The 19596-nt window shown below is 34.4% G+C and overlaps 1 protein-coding gene across 1 annotated transcript; it reads right to left on the minus strand.

Annotated features, from left to right (window-relative positions):
• Nucleotides 1-6965: 6965 nt before the first annotated feature.
• On the minus strand, nucleotides 6966-18295 carry LOC127105790 (zinc finger protein BRUTUS). The gene is made up of 14 exons (XM_051042997.1): nucleotides 17734-18295; nucleotides 17127-17336; nucleotides 14838-15032; nucleotides 13924-14279; nucleotides 13563-13791; nucleotides 13110-13278; nucleotides 11781-13016; nucleotides 11523-11694; nucleotides 11166-11390; nucleotides 10896-11033; nucleotides 8014-8248; nucleotides 7861-7920; nucleotides 7580-7651; nucleotides 6966-7427 (listed from the first exon to the last, which is right to left on the minus strand). Exons 1-14 carry the CDS (start codon nucleotides 18013-18015, stop codon nucleotides 7311-7313), a joined length of 3696 nt encoding a protein of 1231 aa, XP_050898954.1. The 5' UTR covers nucleotides 18016-18295; the 3' UTR covers nucleotides 6966-7310.
• Between the last annotated feature and the right edge of the window lie 1301 nt (nucleotides 18296-19596).

Raw genomic sequence — 19596 nt, forward strand, 5'->3', positions numbered from 1 at the left:
GCCTCACTTAGAGAAGACAGAGCAAGCTCTCGCTCAGTGAGGCATCTCTCTCCTTAGGGACCGTGACAAAAAACAGTTTTCGGGGTAACAAGAGTGCTTACTTAGCGAGCTCATTCTCGCCTAGCGAAGATAGTAGAGTCAGCCACTGCAAAATTGCAAAGAGGGAGGAACAAGCATATTTCCCATATAAGACATACCAATACCTTAATATATCATATATTCCAATACAAACATATATACATCAATCAACTAAACATGCATTAAGACTAATTTCACACCAAACTTAATTCTCAATTCATGAAATTCTCCCCCAAAGGCTAAAACTATCTATGAACTCACCTCTAACACATGAAGATGATAAAGAATTTGAGATGAATTTGATGATGATGATGATGATCTTCCATGGTTTTTCTCCTTCTTCCTTGAGTTTCTTCTTCTTCATCGTCGTCGTCTCTTCTTTTTCCTCTTCTTTCTCTCCTCCTCTTTTCTTTTCTCTCTTTCTCTTTTCTGGTTTTCTTTTTTTTCTTTTCTCCTCTGCCAAATATATATATATATATATATATATATATATATATATATGAGAGAAAATATCTTGATTGGGATTGCCTTCTAATACCAATTTATCAATTATTAATGTTACCAAAATGTTTCTTTCTATACTTATTAATAAAGGTCGGACTCCTTGAATAAAAATAGATATCTTCTGAGTTCACTTATTACTCTACTTGTCTCAACTGATAATATTTAGAGCACATAGGTGTTCAATCTGTCTCAACTGATAAGGAACATAGCACTTAAAAGGATATGGGATATTACAATCTATGTAGGATGTGATAAGTTTAAATTGATGTTAGAGTAGTGTCCGACTTATGGGGTTGGTATGATGCAGTATCAAATAAATAAAAGTACCATACCAGATGTGGCACAATATCATTAGAGAAAAGTAATCAAACAATGCAATATCACTTGAGAGAAGTACACCCGAAATTGAACATGAGATGTAATACAATATCTCTTGAGAGAAGTGCACCTGAAGTTGAATCATGGTATGTAGTATAATATTGCTTGAGAGAATTATTACACGAGTGCAATATCAATTTAGAGAAACAAAATTGTATTTACGTTATGGATGTAATCCATTATCATATAGAGAAGTATTACATAGTGCAGTATCATAGAGAGAAGCACGATACTCTGCAAATTAGAATGATATTAAAGGAAGTTGAAAAGCTTAGAGTATAAGAGCATGCATAACATTATGAATTGTTAATTGAATAACTTTGACGATAATATAATATATATATATATATATATATATATATATATTATCTTGATTATTTGTGGTCAAAATAGATAGACAATTTAAATTGTGATGTTGTAAATTCTATTGATGTTTGAAATTCGTAATTTATATTAAATATGATTTTATGTGATATGTGGTTTACTTGATAATTTGTGTGTTCTTCTCAATCATTTTATACTCTTACATGTTTTTAAATCTCACTCTTTCGTATTTGTGTTTGTCTAACTTGGCCATGCATTTGGGATATCACACTAATTACATGTTAATGAGTCTTGAAATTCAAGTTTGGGAGAAACCTCTCTCTAATAGGTGACATCGGGTTGGAAAATTTATTTTTAAAACATTTCTACTTTCCACATTAAAAGATTATAAATATTCAGTATAACGATGTATGATAATTTTAATTTAATGGATTTTTTTTAAAGAATCATATGTAATGTGTAAGTGGATGAAGTAATGTCTTTTATCTCAAAAAAAAAATTAAACTCGTAAATTTTTATTAATTTTAAACACTATAAATATCAAATATATTATTTTGAGATTTAGGGTGTCACACCAAGTATTCTTGATTGAGCATGTAGGAGACCATCTAACAACCAACCCATTAATTAGTCCAACCATGATTTGGTCTATTTATTGTTCCAGCCAAAAGCATTATGACAAACAACTTTTTTAAGAAATTACTTTAATCATATGCACTTGGTTTCTTTATAACCCAATCTATTCTCCATCATTTTTAAGAAATCCTATATCAAAACATGCATTCCAAAAAGAGAAGTATTGAATGTTCTCAACTTTACGAATATCCTTATAACTTATTAATCTATTTACAACAATCAACATCATTCTCAGATAAAAAAGTTACCCAGTTGTTGTGTGACTTCCATGATCCTTTTCCCTTTTCGTATACAAACTTAGTTACAAAGTAATTGTGTTAGTTCTTTGAACTCCTTATATTTTTCATTTGCAATCAATCAATATGTAAAAATATATTTAGTCACACTTGTTTTTTCTAAGATATTTTCAATTCTTTTAAAATCCGTGAAGTACACCGCCTTTTATCCAATTAGATGAAAAAAAAACACGTTCTATATTAGGTTTTCGTCCATGAATTTCGTAAGATAATATTCTTCAACATGGTTTACTTAGTGAAACATATCTACAATTCAGATATTTTTTAATTCCATCAGTCATTGTGTGATCTTTCAATGAACTATTATTTGAAGGAACTATAGTTGCAATGATTTTATCATAACTTTTATGTGTATACTTTAATAGATATTTGATTGAAGTATTTTGGTTGCACCATTTCACATTGATATGAACTTGATACTTTAACAACAATCTTGTGTTATAAGGTACAACATGTGTACTGTCTAAGTACACTACACTTTTGACAATAGAATGTGTATTTGATCTTCTTCTATACACTTGATAACTCAGATGACCAACAATGGTAATTTTATTGAACTTTTTAGAAAAAAACTTTGCACATTTTCTATTTTTATGGAAGGTGATGACAACCGTGATAAACCACACAGACCATGCATCATATGAGTTTTCACTATGTTGTATAACCTCTTAGGAAATTCAGGATTTGAGATTTCTGAGGATGTTGGATGATCGTAGAAATCACCTATCAAAAGGTGAAACAATCATGCAAAAATGTCAAGAACAATCGCCATTTTACTAAATGATATATGAAATGATAATGTATTTGGATGTCACATATCCACAAATGATGAGATAAGGTCTAGATTAACCACTATCGGATAAATCAACCTTAAGTAATATGGTCTTAATAAAAATAAATAAAAAGCTACCTAATAACTCAATCTTAAGTAATCCCAGTGAATACGAAGAAAAAAAAAGACCGATCACTTACTTGTATGTGTTTCGCAAATTTGTCCGGACAAGATAACTCTTTAAATGTGTCCTGATATTCACTAATAGATAAAATCCTCTCTACTATCATGGATCGGATCACTTGAAAGAGAAATGAGAAATAAAATAAAATGTTGGCAAATTTAACTACTTATACAAGGGAAAATTGGTCAAGTTGGATAAATTGTAAAGGTGGAGGAATATTTGTTGGGGTGCAAGATAAATTTTTTAGAGAGTTTCTTATGGCACCCTAACTATTTCTACCGCACCATGTAAATTTTCACAAATTCCCCCTATTTCTGGAGATATATCTTCGGACGCACCCGAATGTAGTATAATGTTAAAATATTCTAGAGATGCATCTCCGAAACATTTTGGAGCATAAGAGTCGCGTCAGACTCTTCTCCTTTCTCTTTTCACATTTCTTCAACCACAACTTCAAACACTTTCAATACACTACTATACACCAAATCAAATTTCATCAAACAAGGCTCAAGGGAACTCAAGGGAATATCAAGCTTCATCTGTAACATCATTCAACTTCATTAAAACCATCAATTTCGAGTAACTTTTTGAGTTTTCGATAAATGTTTAAGTTTTAGTGTAAATGGGTATAAATCAATTATTAGGGTTACAAATGTGTAGAAATCACATGTAACATAGTTTAGACATAATGTATAAGTTTTTTGTTGGCTGAAAATAGTGATCAGAACATATTTTTTTCAACTTCCATTGGTACATTCGCCATTGACGCAACTTCTGAGTTGCAGAACATTCTGGATATGCATCTCTAGAATTGTTCAGTGTTTCATATACTGCAGAAAATTCCGGAGATGCATATCTGAAATATTTAAAGATATTAGTTTCTTGGTGCTTCCAGAGATGCATCTTTGGAATTTTCTGCAGTATACATATTTTTTATTTTCTTGCTTGTATGTGTTGTTTCGTGCACTAATAGTATGTCTTACTTTAACTTACAGGCATAATGGATGAGAGACATGACAAGTTGAGGTATGGAATGGTTTCTCAGCACGCATCCGTTTGGCGGGAGCGGAGCTAGCAAGTTTTGGATGCTCCAGGTACCTCTGGTCAGACAGAGTCATCTACTTATGGGGCTCGTGCTTCTCCTCAGGTCACTCCACTTTCTCCTTCCCGTAGGAGACAAGATTCACCATCTGATGCATCACCTCCCCCATCCTCTCGCATGCGTCAGGATTCACTAGTTCCACCTCATACCAATGATGTTGTTGTTCTAGTCCCACCTCCCACTGATGATGATGTTGACTCAGTGCCACCTCCTGAGGGTGAGACTGTTGCGGATGCCAAGCCATGGGCTTTTGGAGGAGGTATAGTTAATTTGTCCTTACTTCCTCTGTATTCAGACCATAATGTCAGAGATATATGGGACTGAGAGGTAGCATTAGTTGGATTCTTTATTTGTTTTACCTAAATTTTAATTATTGACATTGATTATTCCTGACAATGATTATTTCTAACAAATTTCAAGGACATGATCCCTAGATGTTTGTTAACCACAGGAGAAATATTGTTGCATTTCCATAGTCGAATGAGGATTGGTTTCAGTCGATTACGTCCTTATCTGGCCTGAAGGACCTATCCATGACCTGTTACACTTTAGTCAATCACATGATGCTTAATGCATTCGTTGAGGGATGTCACACTGAGACCTCGTCGTTTCATCTCCCGCGTGGTGAGATGTCTATCACACTTAGTCCACCTGTATTCGAAGTTGAGAGAGAGAGAGAAAGAGATGTTTGTGGAAAACGAAGCAGGTCACAAGCAGTGTGACACTACTGGTGGTAATAATTCTTGATCTTTAAATATTTTTTTCATTTTTATTTCATATTTTCAAAACCATTGTCGATGATTCGTGTGTTCAAAACTTTTTTATTCCAGGCTTGGATCCTCCAGAACTTCTCGTGCATCGCTGGTTGGGCGAGTGCGTCATGCGGAAGTTCGGCTACACTTAGAGCATTCTCAGACACCTTGTTATATTTGCTCCTCATGCCTTGACACGTAGATAGATAGAGGAAATGTTTGATGATTATGAAAGTCATCTGGTATCGGAGGAGGCACGGATTACCATTGTTGAGAACGATTGAAGTTACGTCGAAGGATACATCAGATGGTTCTTTAGGGTGTCACATCCATACATGGTTCATGCTGCTCTATGAGATCCGTCGAGACCAACTCATCAGGAGATACTAGAGAAGGAGCAGGCTCAGCTAGATCATATTGATGATGTCTTGCCTAAGTGTCGTTGCATTGTGGAGATTGTGCGGATTGACTTTGACGAGGGTATCTTTCCTGATAGGTCTGGTGTCATGCGAGTCCTAGATGCCATCATGGCAGAGACACATGGGACATTGTTATACCGGAGACATCGTCGGAGGACAGGGAGGTTGATGGCCGAGGAAATATAGCAGGCAAAAGAGATAGATGAGAGATTATCGGACACACATAATAGTATTCTCTTATTGTTTTATTGTAGTACTATAATCTGTACTTTATTTTAACGGTCTTACTACATTTTCAACTTGCATTCCTATTTTATTTTCGACACATAGTAATAGTCTCTTATTATTATGTACGTCAATTTTTTTTATTTCAGATCGTGCGTTATACTTCATTTGAACACAGATAAACAACTTATAGCATTAAATACATATTCTAATACATTCCAGAGATGTATTATCAAAATATTCACATATATGCATCCTCGATACAATTCAAATGTAAATGGCTTCTAAGTTGATTGTATTGAATGTTTAAAATTGTTCTGGAGATGCATCTCCAAAATATTTTAACGTTTATTCAAAAATAAGTGCGTTCGAAGATGCATCTCTAAAAACTAAGATCATTTAAATAATTTTACTGACTAGAATGCATTAAAAAATTCTCAATTTTTATATTTAAGGTAACAAGCATTTGCTTTATCATCCTCACCCTTGGGCCGACCCTGACAAACTTTTCTCCTCGTTTTCATTTCGAATATGCTACACAACAAAAATTTCAAGAATCAGAGATGGTGATTACATAAGTGAAAGTGTAATAGAGATTAGAAAACACATACTCGTTTTCATTTCGAATATGCTACACAACAAAAATTTCAAGAATCAGAGATAGCGATTACATAAGTGAAAGTGTAATAGAGATTAGAAAACACGGACCCATCAAAAGGTATAAGTGTTGTTTGTATTCGAGAAAATACTTCATCCGTTCCTTTTTAAATGTCATTTTTTTACTTTTTAAATATATCAATAAAACTAATCATTATTGTTATTTTTTAAACAATCATATTATCTTTTTTCCTATTTTACCCTTAACTTTTTATTAATTTATTTGACTTTTCTCTCTCTTTGTAATAATTAATTAGGGGTATTTTTGACAAAAAAAACAATCAATACTACTTTAAACTTTGAAATAACACTTAAAAAAATAATGATACGTAAAAAGAAACGGAGGGAGTACCGCTCAAATATTTAAGGAAACAAACACTAAAATTCCATGTCAAGGTGGTTGCTCTCCTTTAAAGGAAAGCTTGACTCGTAACAACAGCAAGGGGAGAATCTGCCCAGTTTTTTTAGGGTGTGCCGGTTAATTTTAAAACATTGCTTTGGTAGGGTGAGAAAAAGTCACAAAAAGGGAAGTAAATTAACAGACAAATCTCACGTAAACTTTCAATTTGATTTGTTTCCTACATATTAAGATTGAGTATTTGAAATTCAATTTAACCGAAGATTTGTCTAACACTATCTAAGTTGAAAAAAATATTACATAACTGGACTGAATGGCATAGAAGCGTCTACAACATATATAGTATCAACAAGGAAGATACGAAAAGGGGCTGCAAAAAATATCTATTGCACAGATAAGAAGTTCCGAATAATATTGATATGTACATAATAATTCCTATAAAAAGTGATTAAGTGCACAATAAGAGGTGAGAGGTCTCTAAAGGAAGTGATTCACATGCAATCCGTTCGAGTTAAGACACGGACCAATTATCAGAGGCTCTTGGTTGGGAGAAAATTGGGATTCCTAAACAAGTATTTACAAACTCTGTCTATCTCCCGTCAAAGGAAGCACATAAAGAGCAGCTTCAGCGTGTCTCACGCTTGATCAACCGAGTATTGTAAGAGCCACAAGACCCACATTTGTGATACAACCAGTGGAAGCGGGAAGTTCCCTTTCGATCACAGTCATTGCAAAGTATGTCCTGCATGGCCGTTATAAAACTGATGAACTCACAATAAATATACATTATTTGCTGATAGCCTAAACTGCCAGAATGCTCTCTCACAAAATCCATATTAGCTTTTGAAAGGAATGCAGTGAAAAGTAACATGCAAAAGCCGCTAAAGTATTCACCTGATAGCGGTCTCTATACTCTTCAGGGAGCTCCTCTGCAGCCAATAAGGCATCAAGCATACCAAAATAAACCTGGGTGGATAGAAAAAGAACAACATGAAAATCTCAAAATGTAAAAATGTTACATCTAATACCTGGCCTCAACTTGATAACTCGACTACAATTTTAAAAATAATAGTTATATTAAACTAGTGGCCTTGTTAGTTTTCTCAGTTACAATTTTTTGCACGTCTATGAATATTTTGAAATTAAGGTAGAGAGGTTTAAAGAAATATTCTTACCGCCATATCACCCAATGACTTGCTGCAGATTGGACACGTGTAGTGACTACAAGTGTAGGCCTAACATGTCGTAACAAAGAGTAAGATTGAATCCACAACCAATTTCAATTTGTTTGGGAGGGGAGTGAAATTTAAAATGGGTGCAAAATTTACCTGAAAGCAAGCAGAATGCATGTAGTGGCCACAGGGCTGAGCTCTGACTGTAGCACTTGACGTGAATAAGTCGTCACAGCATATTGGGCAGTTCATTTCTAAACCTTTCTCTAGGCACTTATGAGATGATGTTTTAATCCCCAGGCAGCAATTGCATTTCATGCAATGAAAATAATCAATCCCTAGACCTCGTCCAACACGGCATAAATTGCAAAATGGGCAATGGTATACATTCCTAAACAAAATGGTGGAAAGTTAAAATTAACAATCTTCTGGATTTGGAGACTATAGTATGATAATCATATCTATTTCTTGCTGAGACACTAATATAGAACTAAATAACAGTAATTTTAAATACTAATTTTTTATGTATAAATATGTACATCTGAATATAGAGACCTCAAGATTTAATTCATGCTTAAATATACTGGGATATTAGTTAGAAAGTGGCAGGTATGCCTGCTAATCAGCCAGTTCATTTAGTTAATCGAAAGAGACAAGTTAGATAAATAGAGGAAATCATAATAGAGACATTTTTATTGTAGTTGTGTGGAAAAAACAAGATCCTTTGTGAAGGAAATACCCTTGGAAAGCATTTTATTCTCCAGTATTGTTTAGTTTTCTATAAAATAGTTCCACTCTTTTGATTCTTTGTATCAATTTTCATTCAAATTCTCGAAGTTCAAATTTATTGTATAGTTTGCTTGGAGGCTTTGGAATACTTGGTGGACATGTTGGGTAGGTATTTTGGGAGCAGGGATCACAAGTTCACAACTATCTGAGATCAAGACAAGGTTCAACAAATTCAATGAGGTATGATGTATTAATGGTAGCTGGCAATGGAGGAGGATGGAATGGAACCAGCCTCTAAGTTCTAGATGGGAGGAAGAAGAGTAGAGTCCGAGTACCAAACTCATCAATGGTAAAGAAAGTAGAGCTTCTTACTTCTAATGAAAAAAATCTCAGGCAAAAATTACTTGGGTGGAGAAACCTTGATATACAACCAATCAGGCCTAGTGAAGAAGGGTAGTTGGTCTACATTGGTATGGAAGGGGCAAAAGTACACTTGTTTAGGTTCTAGCATAAACATACCCTTTGATTTAATTAGGAAGGACTAATGTCAGATTTGGTCGAATAGTTAGGAGGGAGATATTTGGGGAACCTTAATAAGCAATCATCTACCTAAGGCCAAACAAGTTTTGTGAAGGAGTATGTTCAAGACAGAGACATTGGGAGCCGAAGTGTATTCAACTTTTGGAAAGCAATACTTCCTTTCCTATCTACAGCAAGAGGTAAAGTGCAAAGTAAGGCAACATAACCTTAAAGGATGTTTCAAGAAATTAACTTGGTAAGGGTTGTTGAGGAAGAGATATTGACTATAAATGAGATGGAGGATTTGTAATATCAACCTTCAAGCACTGGTTCTCATTATTGTGGAGGAGAGAGCATTGCATCACAAGTGGGCATCAATCCAACAAGGCTCACCTACCCTAATTTGAGAGCAGCTTAGCATGGGCCAGTCAAGAGCACCTTGAGCCCAAACCATAATTTACACAAGGATGCATTAAAAGGAATGTCCTACAGTGGACTGTAATTATTCTCAATTGCTCCCTGATGGCAGAGATCCACTTCTACTGCTGCCAACTTTCTTGATCCTAACTTGATCTCACAGTGGTCTCAAAAGCAAACTGTAGAACTATTGCGGATACACATTACATACCCGACTTTGAGTTAACCATCTCTGCTCAAGTTCCTCTGGTTTTATGTGATAATCTGAGTGATGTTGCTCTGGCCATCAAACCATTTCTTCATGCACGCACAAAACACCAGGAACTTAACTGTTCTTTGTCAAAGAGAAGGTGTTAAACAAGAAGCTAATAGTTCAACGTATCCCTGGACAAAATTAAAAAGCAGATCTTTTCATCAAGCCTTTATGCCCTGCCAGGTTTTGTTTTCCAAGGTACACACTCAATGTGTCTAAGCTCACTGCATTCTCTCACCTACCTTGAGGTTATGGGTGTATGAGAGAATAGATTTCTCGGATGCTATAGTTATACAATGTCAGTTATGCTTAGCTAGCATTGGTTTGGCTATATACAGTTGACACAATTAGTTAACCTTAATCCAGTCGATAAATATAGTTTGTAAATCTCTCCACTAAGCAGCTTATCAATTCAGATATACAATTGTGAAATATCTTCTATCTAATAGTGCATGGGGAAAAGAAAAGTGTGTCTCAATCATCGTTAACTTAAGATTCTCCACTACTAATGCCATTCCATCGAGAAACAGAGGAGCCTGATAGCTCCTTTCTGAGGAGTATGTAAAACGATTGGAGGAAGAGAAACAATTTCTGTGGCCAACCATTTAGTTCCGTGCTAAAATGCTTGGAAAAAGGTAAGGGATTGGTGCATGATCTTGGCAGAAGATGAACAAGTGATGGAGCACGGGGATTTAAAAAATTTAGAAAGGGGAAGCACGGCTGAGAGATTATAAGCAGAAATTCTCGTATAATAAGGATTCCCAATTCCCACCTTGAGGGCAAAGTGGACTTTCGTAGGGTATTGTTAGGATGTGACAAAATAATGACAACTGTTCTGTTAGTCAATTAGTCCACTTAGTTAGTTACCATTTATTATTTATCTTAGAATTTGTGTTTGACCTAATTAATCCCAAAAGGTAAAACAGTTTTATTACTTTGAATCTTCTTATCAATTTCCCATTTGTGTTTCTCTATTATTATGATCAACCATATGTCTATCTTTCTTTGAATTAGTACTTGGAGAATACTCTCTCCTTAAATTGTTCATAAGTTGATAAAAGGAAAACTGTAGCAATTTCAAAAACAAATTTTGAAGTATGATGTAACAAATAAAAGGTACCTTTCATCATCAAAAAATTTGCATATACTGCAATAGTACTTTGCCATTGAAAGTGCGTTACATGAAGGTGTCATGCATATAGACCCAATTGGTTGTATATTCATGCAGCGCATACACATCATTTCTGATGTTGCTTTTCTGTAATGATCAAGCAGATGTTAGAAGAATATTAATGGACAAACTAATACTACAAATCTCCCACCATAGCATAGTCCAGGGATTATAAGTATATACTACTACAAAATATAAGAAATCCCAACAGAAATCTACCTATCCATTGAGTGATCGCTCACATTGTCATGACAAAATCTGCAAGTAAATAACTTGCCACAACATGCAGCTCGAAGCTTGCAATTTCTCTTATAGTGCTCACACCCAAATACAAGTTTCCTAGGGTCCCGAAATGATGGTGAGTGTCCTTCTATTTCAACACCATTTGATGATCCTTCTTCAGATGGAGCTTTAGGTGATTTCTGCTGGGAAGCTATCCAACGACTGGAATACACAAATAGCTAATCAACAATTGGAGATTGACAACAATAGGCAAAAAAAGTCCTATCAAATAGATACATAGTTAATTATGTCCCTATCAAATAAAATCAGAGAATTCTGGACACTGGAAACAACCTTGTCAAAAGATTCTGCACAAGATATGCCTTTCTCCTTGGATCAAGAGTCGAATCGCGATAAACCTTCCGAATCTCTGACTCAAGTTCAGTCTGATTCATCCGGAATATGTCTTTCCAACCTGGCTTGAACATTTGATCATTGTGGTCCAAGCATTCCTGATACTCAGAACCTGGAAAAGAACAAAACACACTATAATATTAATTATTGATCGCACGAAATCCACAAAAATGAAAGAAACTATATGCAATTAGAAACCTCTGTGAGAAGTGCTACAATGTGACGTTTCTGTCTGTGTTATAGATTCCGAACTCTCTTTCCAGCATTCATTAAGCCATTCATTGAACATAGTATTCTTAGTTGCCTGCTTCCATGTATCCATCATTTTATTCTGCTCATCCTGAGTAAGTGCAGAAGTTACCCAAGGTAACATTGACTGGAGAACTTCAGCACCTGTAGTTCCAATTATCCGGCCTACTATCTTATCTTGTTCTTCCACAGTGAAATGTTTCCCAAACAATGGCCACAGTTCACACTCTTCCCTGAAAATATGCTGATCCAGGGTAACTCTTATGGATTTGCACATCCCCTGAAGCTTTGTTGCAAGTTCGTTATACTTCTTGACACCATCACTATTATTTTTATCAGAAGTTCCAAAATTACTATCAATCAAATCCCCTGCCATATGGGTCAACTGCAAGGCTTCATGAAGGACAAAAAACTCAGAAAGCACGCAAGAAATATCTTCAAACAATTGTTCTTCTTGCTTATGGTCCAACATGTATGAATGGCTCACATTGTGAAGGGCCTCTTTGGATTCTAATGCTGGAAATACTATATCATCTTCTGCATTACTATGAGCTCTATATAAACCCCACAAAAGACGAAATCTTCCACTAAATTGCCTAATAACTGTCTCGTCACTATCACTCAGCTTTCCAGATTCAACATCTAGATACTCCAAGTCTTTGCGTATAGCTTTATGGAATTTAAATATGGTATCAATTGGTCTTTCTGCAGAGCTAACATCACATGAGCTGCTCTCTGCTTCCCATATGAAAAGACTGGAATTAAGAGAAGGAGCAGAAGAGCTGAAAGACAAGGAGCGTAAGGACTTGGTTGTCGAAACTGAACTAAGCCCCAAATTGTTACTGTTTACTCCTAAACCTGGTACACAACAAGACCGAGGACTAAAGCACTGTTTCGGGATACTTTCAGTCTCCAAAGTTTCAGGTACATCTCCATTGCTCAATTTCAATGTGTTTCGCTTGACTGGTCTTTTGTTGCCATCTGACTCAAGTATTGCTGAGCAATCTCTGCAAGATGATGCAGAGGAACAAACACAGGATGGCTGATCAATATCTTCTTCAATATCAGAAAGTCTTTGAGCAGGACAGCAGTCTGATGTGCCTGAAGACAGACACAGGCCTTCATTACGAGCCTTGCATGCCCAACCACTGAAGAGGGTGACCAGAGCAGAATCTGCTGTTGGAGCTGAAAAAGAATAAGTTGTCAAACATAGATGAACAAAAAAACACGGAAACACTATTTCTTAAGAAAGAAAGGGGAAAAAATAGAAATAGGAACCTGCAAATTGCATGTTTCTCAGAAATATATTTGCTTCTTCTTCTGTTAAAGATTTTACCAACCATGGTAGGACTCTCTCTATCAATTTCAGAGGCATCATGCATAAGCTTTGGTACAGAAGTTCACATTGTCTTCTAAAGCTGAAGTGTTTTCTTGCAAGTGGAAGAACCTATAGATGAGAATGATTAGTCACAAGTTATATAGATTTAAAGGGAGATTATTTGATAATATCGTATAAAGAAACTTTCATGCCATATTTCTCTTCCAATAGAAGTTAGTTAATCAACAAATGGATACAACAGTTGCTTATATTTATCAACATCTGCAAATATGACACTCAAATTTCAGCATTTGATTGAGCTTCCTGTTGTAATTAACATTGCATTTGCGTAACAGATTTACATCTTACACTAGTCACTCAAAAAGTTCACCACATGGGCAATGATGGGTCACCTGAACTTCTTCATTATGGAAATGCCTCTGTATCGTTTCCATTATATGATCAGCATGTGAGCATAACTTGGAATAAAATTCAACTTCTGAATTAGATGCCGCTCCTTCACTTAGAATACTTTCAATCAAACACCGAAAGTCATTAAATTGGCTTTCTTCTTCAGCATGCTCCTGAAAGAAAGAAAACTCTCCATCTACCGCCGGAAAAATAACCTTGTCCTCCGCAATACTGCATTCACAAGAAAAAGAATTCAGCAATAAAGGTTGGTGTTTACCATAAATTATAGTACGAAAATGTTTAATTGAAGAAACATATGACTTTAACAAGAAGGACATTGTTAATACAAAATTAACGCAATACCTATGAAATATGCAAACATCAGCAATGAATTGCAATCTGTCATTAAAAGCTGATATGTCAGTAAAATCTCCGGAACGTTGTATCCTTCTGGTCTCCACTGCTATCTCACTAAGCTCTTTTTTTATTGCATTATGCCAGAGCAATATCTCATCTATAGGGTGTGTTCCGGTGGCATCAGAAACATCTTGCATAGATCCAGAATGTTTCCTTTTTCCAGTTGTCGTGGATTCGCATACACAATTGACTCTTCCAGCCTGATGATGGGTTAACGGGCTGGAACAACATACTTGAGAATGATCCGCACTACTTTGAATTTTATTAACACTACTTCTCCCTTCCATCCAAGTGAAAACAACCTTCAATAAGCAAGAATTAGGTATATTAAGATTACACTTCAACCAAACAGTAATATGTCTATTGATAAAAACTTCTGTTTATATTATTAATAGCACTATTTTGCTGTAAATTCCTAGACTCCTTATTCTTCCTGAGGTAGACTCTCCTTATCAAAGAACGGCTTATACATCCTCTGCCTCTAAATATATGACCCTCTTGAGATTTTTCCTTGTCCCTTTTTATAGGACCCCTTTCAAATTTCCATCTGTGTTAATTATTCCGTTATCAACTTACACATGATTATGTAACATCTTTTTCTACAATCTATAATAAATACTATGATAAAAACATAAGCTATGTTTTCTCCAGAAGGGTAAACTTGTAAAACAATATCAATTAATTCTCAACAGATTCAACATTGCCTGTCAATTTTCTTAATTATCCTGATTTGGTCAACGGGGTCCTATATTAAGGGAAGGGGTAGCAATAAATTGAACCATCAGCTTTAACAAAAAAAGTGACATAATTAACTTGGAAAATGGAACAACAATGTTCTAAAGCAGTATATGAAACCAAACCTTTTGAAGAAGCCTTTCCTCTGGCACAATCTTGACTAAGAAATCTCGTAAATCCTGAGATTCATCTGCTGATATAGATGTTGAAAGCCAGGGAAGAAATTCTGCCATCATATTCACAGGAATACTGCAAAGAAACTGCCAAACTAAAGATGCTTGTTCCTCAAGAGAGAACTTTTCAATAAGCAGAGGAAAAACCTGATATAGCCCAACAATAAAAAAAATTAGACGCATCTCCCAAGATTATTTATCCATTTAAACTACACGGCTATGACAAATGTTACAAATTACAATGAAAACTTTTGGACACCATATTAGTAAACGGATATCTGTATTGTGCAAACTTTTTTAAGGATGAAACTTGACTGTGTTATCCATCTAGCATATTAAACCATTCCAAAATATATAGATCTTTATATATGAACCGCACAATTAATATCAGCAAGTGACATTATCAAAGAAAGCTTTTCTTTTATGTATTATTAACACATTGATGAATCCCAAAAATATTCAATGCATGTGGTCGCACAAATTCTACTTGAAATGGAAACTATGTAAAACGTTTTTTCTGTAATGCATTCTTGAGTTCAATTTTAGTAGTAATAAATATAATTATACAAAATACTCATTTACCAGAAGTATTGACAGTTTAAAAATTATAAACAAGCAATAGGACTTCCCATTTAGCAACAACATAATTTGATCTAAGAAATACTTGTTTATCAAGGAAACTTACAAATGTTATAACAATAGCAATGTTAGTTTATTTATTAATACTACATTAATGGTCTAATAATATGAATATGCTGATGCGAGTGGCACCCTAACACCTGGTCCTGGAGGACCAAAGTCAATGCAGCTATTGCTTCCATTTGGAAGGCTATTTAATATGAGAACCCCTGCCTACCACGGCAATATTCAAACTCAAAGCAAGGAAAGTCTAAACAAATGAGTTATCTTTTTTGGCCACGTGGCAGAATATATGAATGTTGAGGATTAACTTTCCAAGATGATGAATCGTAAGGGGGAAAATAGGAGAAAAAGAATTCGTATCATAAGGACTAAGTATCCTAGAAATTATTAGATCTCTCGTGATAAATTTTGAATATCAATTGTTACCGATAAGAGCCAAAGGATGTGAAAATGTAAAGTGGGCAAAACAAAATCAAGGGATATAAATGGAACATGAATTTATATTTTTTTAATCTTTAACATAATCTTCAACAGATATACCTAGTTTGAAATTTAACAGCATCTCAATGTTCCAACCTTCAGGGATGCGGGAAGCAAGAACAAAGTACTTAGAAGATTTTATATAGTAGGTATTCATAACCGAAAAACAATAAATGCCATCTCATATTCTCATGTACATTAATAAAGCCATTTACAATCTAGTTAAAATAATAATCTTTATAAAACCTGGACGAACTTAATTGATTGTTGTAGGTTTTACACTTGATTACTCTCGCTGAATCACCAAATGAAGCATATATTGTTGCGCTAAAAGAAATATTGTCTACAAGAACATCTAATCCATCAATTAAACAAAACCCAAATACATAAGTATACAGCAACAAAATGTGATGTTATTATATAGTTTTTAACACATTAGCATGTTTGACACAGTGCTGTGATATAATCTATAACAATATATAAAGGGAAAACTTAGTTTTGTGTAGCCTATTTTTCTACCAATTTTACCCTTAGATAACTTACATAATAACTTCTAATAACTTCTATTGAAACCACTATTATCTTCTTTCACATAACTTCCTACTATTAACTTCTTATATTACTTCCAATTAAAATTAACATTAAATAAAACAATATCGTATATATTTACACGTATATTTCCTTAAAAAGCGGACAGACAGGCACTATGCCCGTCTGGACGCTAGTAGTTAATAATAGCAGTTCTTTTCATAATAGAGAGGACCCTTTATCCTCCAAACTCCTTGTAATTATCTTCTCTCCATCTTTTTGATCAATAATAATACTAATGGTAGCAGAAATTCTAGCTTGAAGGAAAATAATGAAGCATTGTGTTGGAGTAACCGTATAATCTCCCTATTTATTCCTTTTCTATATTTAGTATTTTTTTAAATATTATAATACTCTCCTAAAATTAAGAAGATCATGAAGTTGCAATCACCATAGTTATATCAGCTATTGCTGAAAAATAAAGTATAATAGTATTCCCTATTTTCTAATATATTGCTTGGTATTGATCCATCTCATAATTAGAGTCCAAGTGGAATACTAGATAAGAGCTACTAATAAATAACCTTGTACCTGTTCCTCTTCCTTTGCCAAGTGTTGACTAACTGATGTCTGTAAGGCTCCTGTGCAAGATGCTAATTCTCTTGGAAAACTTTCGTCATTCTTGATGGAAGAATTTAACAACTCAAAAAGATGATCAAAAAGATTGCTTTCACCCTTGTGCTCAAGAGAATAAGTTTTTGCAACATTCTTCACACGTCTATCAAGAGCAGGAAAAATCACCTACATTCCAAATACATTTCTCTCATAACATTTGAAATAATGATTCCTCAAAGCTAAAGTGCTGCATATATGTATTACATTTTCCTTTCTACAGTGCCTTTCCATAAATAGTAACAGAAGATTAAATTAAATAAGAATAAAAAAGATTCATAGCATGCAAATCAATTGATTCAGTACATGTAAAAAAAGTTAGACCTAAATTCACAAGGGGAAAAGGAAAAGAAAAGCATAGAGAATAAAGAAACAAAAGCATTATTCCATTTCTTCAACGAAAATACAGTCAACTAAGAAAATCATCAGTTTCTACACAATTTCTGTCACCAACGGAAATATGATTATACAATACAAAAATGAAGAAACTACTTAATAGAATAAAAAGTTGAACCGAGATTTGCACCTCATCTTCAGCATTGGAGTGGTGTCTATAAATGGAACTGAGAAAACGGTAACGCTCGAAAAGCGGCTGAATATCAGAGCGATTACCGGTAGCGAATGCCATGGCTAATCGGTGTAAAACGTCGAGCTCATTCCGAATCGCTTTATGAAAGAACAAGAAAATCAAAATCGGCGAGTCGAGTTTGGAGCACTTCAAACCGCCATTAAGCGCCGAAGAGGAATCGACTTTGTTCGCCGAGTTCGTTAGAACCGCCACTCCTCCGCCGTCTAATGGCGTCGTCATCTGGTAGCTTAATTTCCTCGAGAATTGTGCGTTAAGATATTTTGGTATTTGTTTCCTTTTTCATGAGTTTTATCATGCGTTCATTTTGTTTCTCTCTCTATACGGTGGCAATGGCAGTTCGGCGAGAAAGAGAAAAATAGTTGGAGAGAGAAACTCTCTTGTTCTCTCTGTTTCTCTCTCTAAGTCGTTTTGGTGATAAGCGAGTGGAGATGAAGGAAGGAAAAGATGGGTTTGTTTGGTTTTGGTTAGGACGATAAGAGAGAGACCCTACTAGAAGCGGGAGTGCGAGGGAGGGACAAATTTATATATAAAAGGCCCCATTGCCACGTAGGATGATCATGTCTTTTGCTCTTATAAATAAATGATTATAGAATAGGAGTATCAAATTAATGCATATTATGGATTTTATCAAGGGTTAAATTGTTTGGGGTCCATATAAATAAACTAAAAATTGATTTTAATTCTTATAAAAAATTCATTCATTAATAATGATTGGCTTAAAGTTTTTTTTCATATTTTTATTCATATTATCTATGTGATTTAACTGAAGTTGACGCAGCACGTTATGTTGTATGTCATGTCATTCAAAATTAACACACGCTGCAACAAAAAAAAATATTGATTGCGGAGTTTCAAACCTCCTTAAATTTTAGGCTTCTTTTTCTCCATTATCTAATTTTTCATTATCTACAAATGTTTGTATCAATTAAAAGTCGTGAATCATATGTTCCCCTTCTTCTTAATCTTCTCATATGCATTTTCTTACTCACCATCTTACTCAAATGGGTCTTATTTTTCTACTTGTGAAATGTATGAGAAGTGATTTCTTTATGGGAGTTTGTTGTTGAGGACACGCTTAACTTGTTGATGAAATGTCTCAACCATAAATGATGAGGAGGGGTGAAAGATATGAGTGCTCTATAGAAGTGGTGAAGGAAAAATTGGAATGGATTTTTCTTGTTATGATCTGCATTTTGTAGCTAATTCAATATAGAATGAATTTCATGTTCGATATCAGGGCAAGAAGAAATTAATCGAACAACAATAATTATATCATGGACAATTTGTGCAACAGTCTTCAAACAATAATGCAAGTGATGCAACAAATAGTTAATTCATCAAAAATTTGACACAGGCATAATGACGGTCATAGGGACTGAAAAAGATCCAGAAGCCTTCATGTAATATTAGAAATTATTTTTAACTGTTAATGGAACTCTTCATAGGAGAAGTCAAAACCATTTAACTAATTTTTAGAGATATTAATAAAGGACTGAGATATATTAACCATGTTAGTGCATTAAAATTGGTGTTTTATATAGATTAATTCAAGTAATATATCAAAGTAATTAAAGTATATGATTAAAATGAATTATATATATGAATTTCTAAGCTTACGCCAACCACACAAGTCAGTGGCAAGAAAATAATATTTAAATAAAACCATAAATAAACTTAAAGAAGTAAAATCAAAATAAAAAGTGGTAACTAATGTTGAATTAGTATGACGTAATTGTCAGCTTTTCTATGCAACTGAATTTTTTACACAAACATTTTCTCTTCTGAGAAGCTTGAGACTTG

This window comes from Lathyrus oleraceus, chromosome 7, assembly GCF_024323335.1.
Source record: "Lathyrus oleraceus cultivar Zhongwan6 chromosome 7, CAAS_Psat_ZW6_1.0, whole genome shotgun sequence".
NCBI lineage: Eukaryota > Viridiplantae > Streptophyta > Magnoliopsida > Fabales > Fabaceae > Lathyrus > Lathyrus oleraceus.

Excerpts from the sequence above, each read along its gene's own strand:
- LOC127105790 (XM_051042997.1), bottom strand. The coding sequence starts at position 18,015 with ATGACGACGCCATTAGACGGCGGAGGAGTGGCGGTTCTAACGAACTCG. Across the intron at positions 13,792-13,923 it reads GATGTTTGCATATTTCATAG|TATTGCGGAGGACAAGGTTA; the intron begins GTATTGCGTTAA and ends TTGTGAATGCAG. Across the intron at positions 13,017-13,109 it reads GAGAAACATGCAATTTGCAG|CTCCAACAGCAGATTCTGCT; the intron begins GTTCCTATTTCT and ends ATTCTTTTTCAG.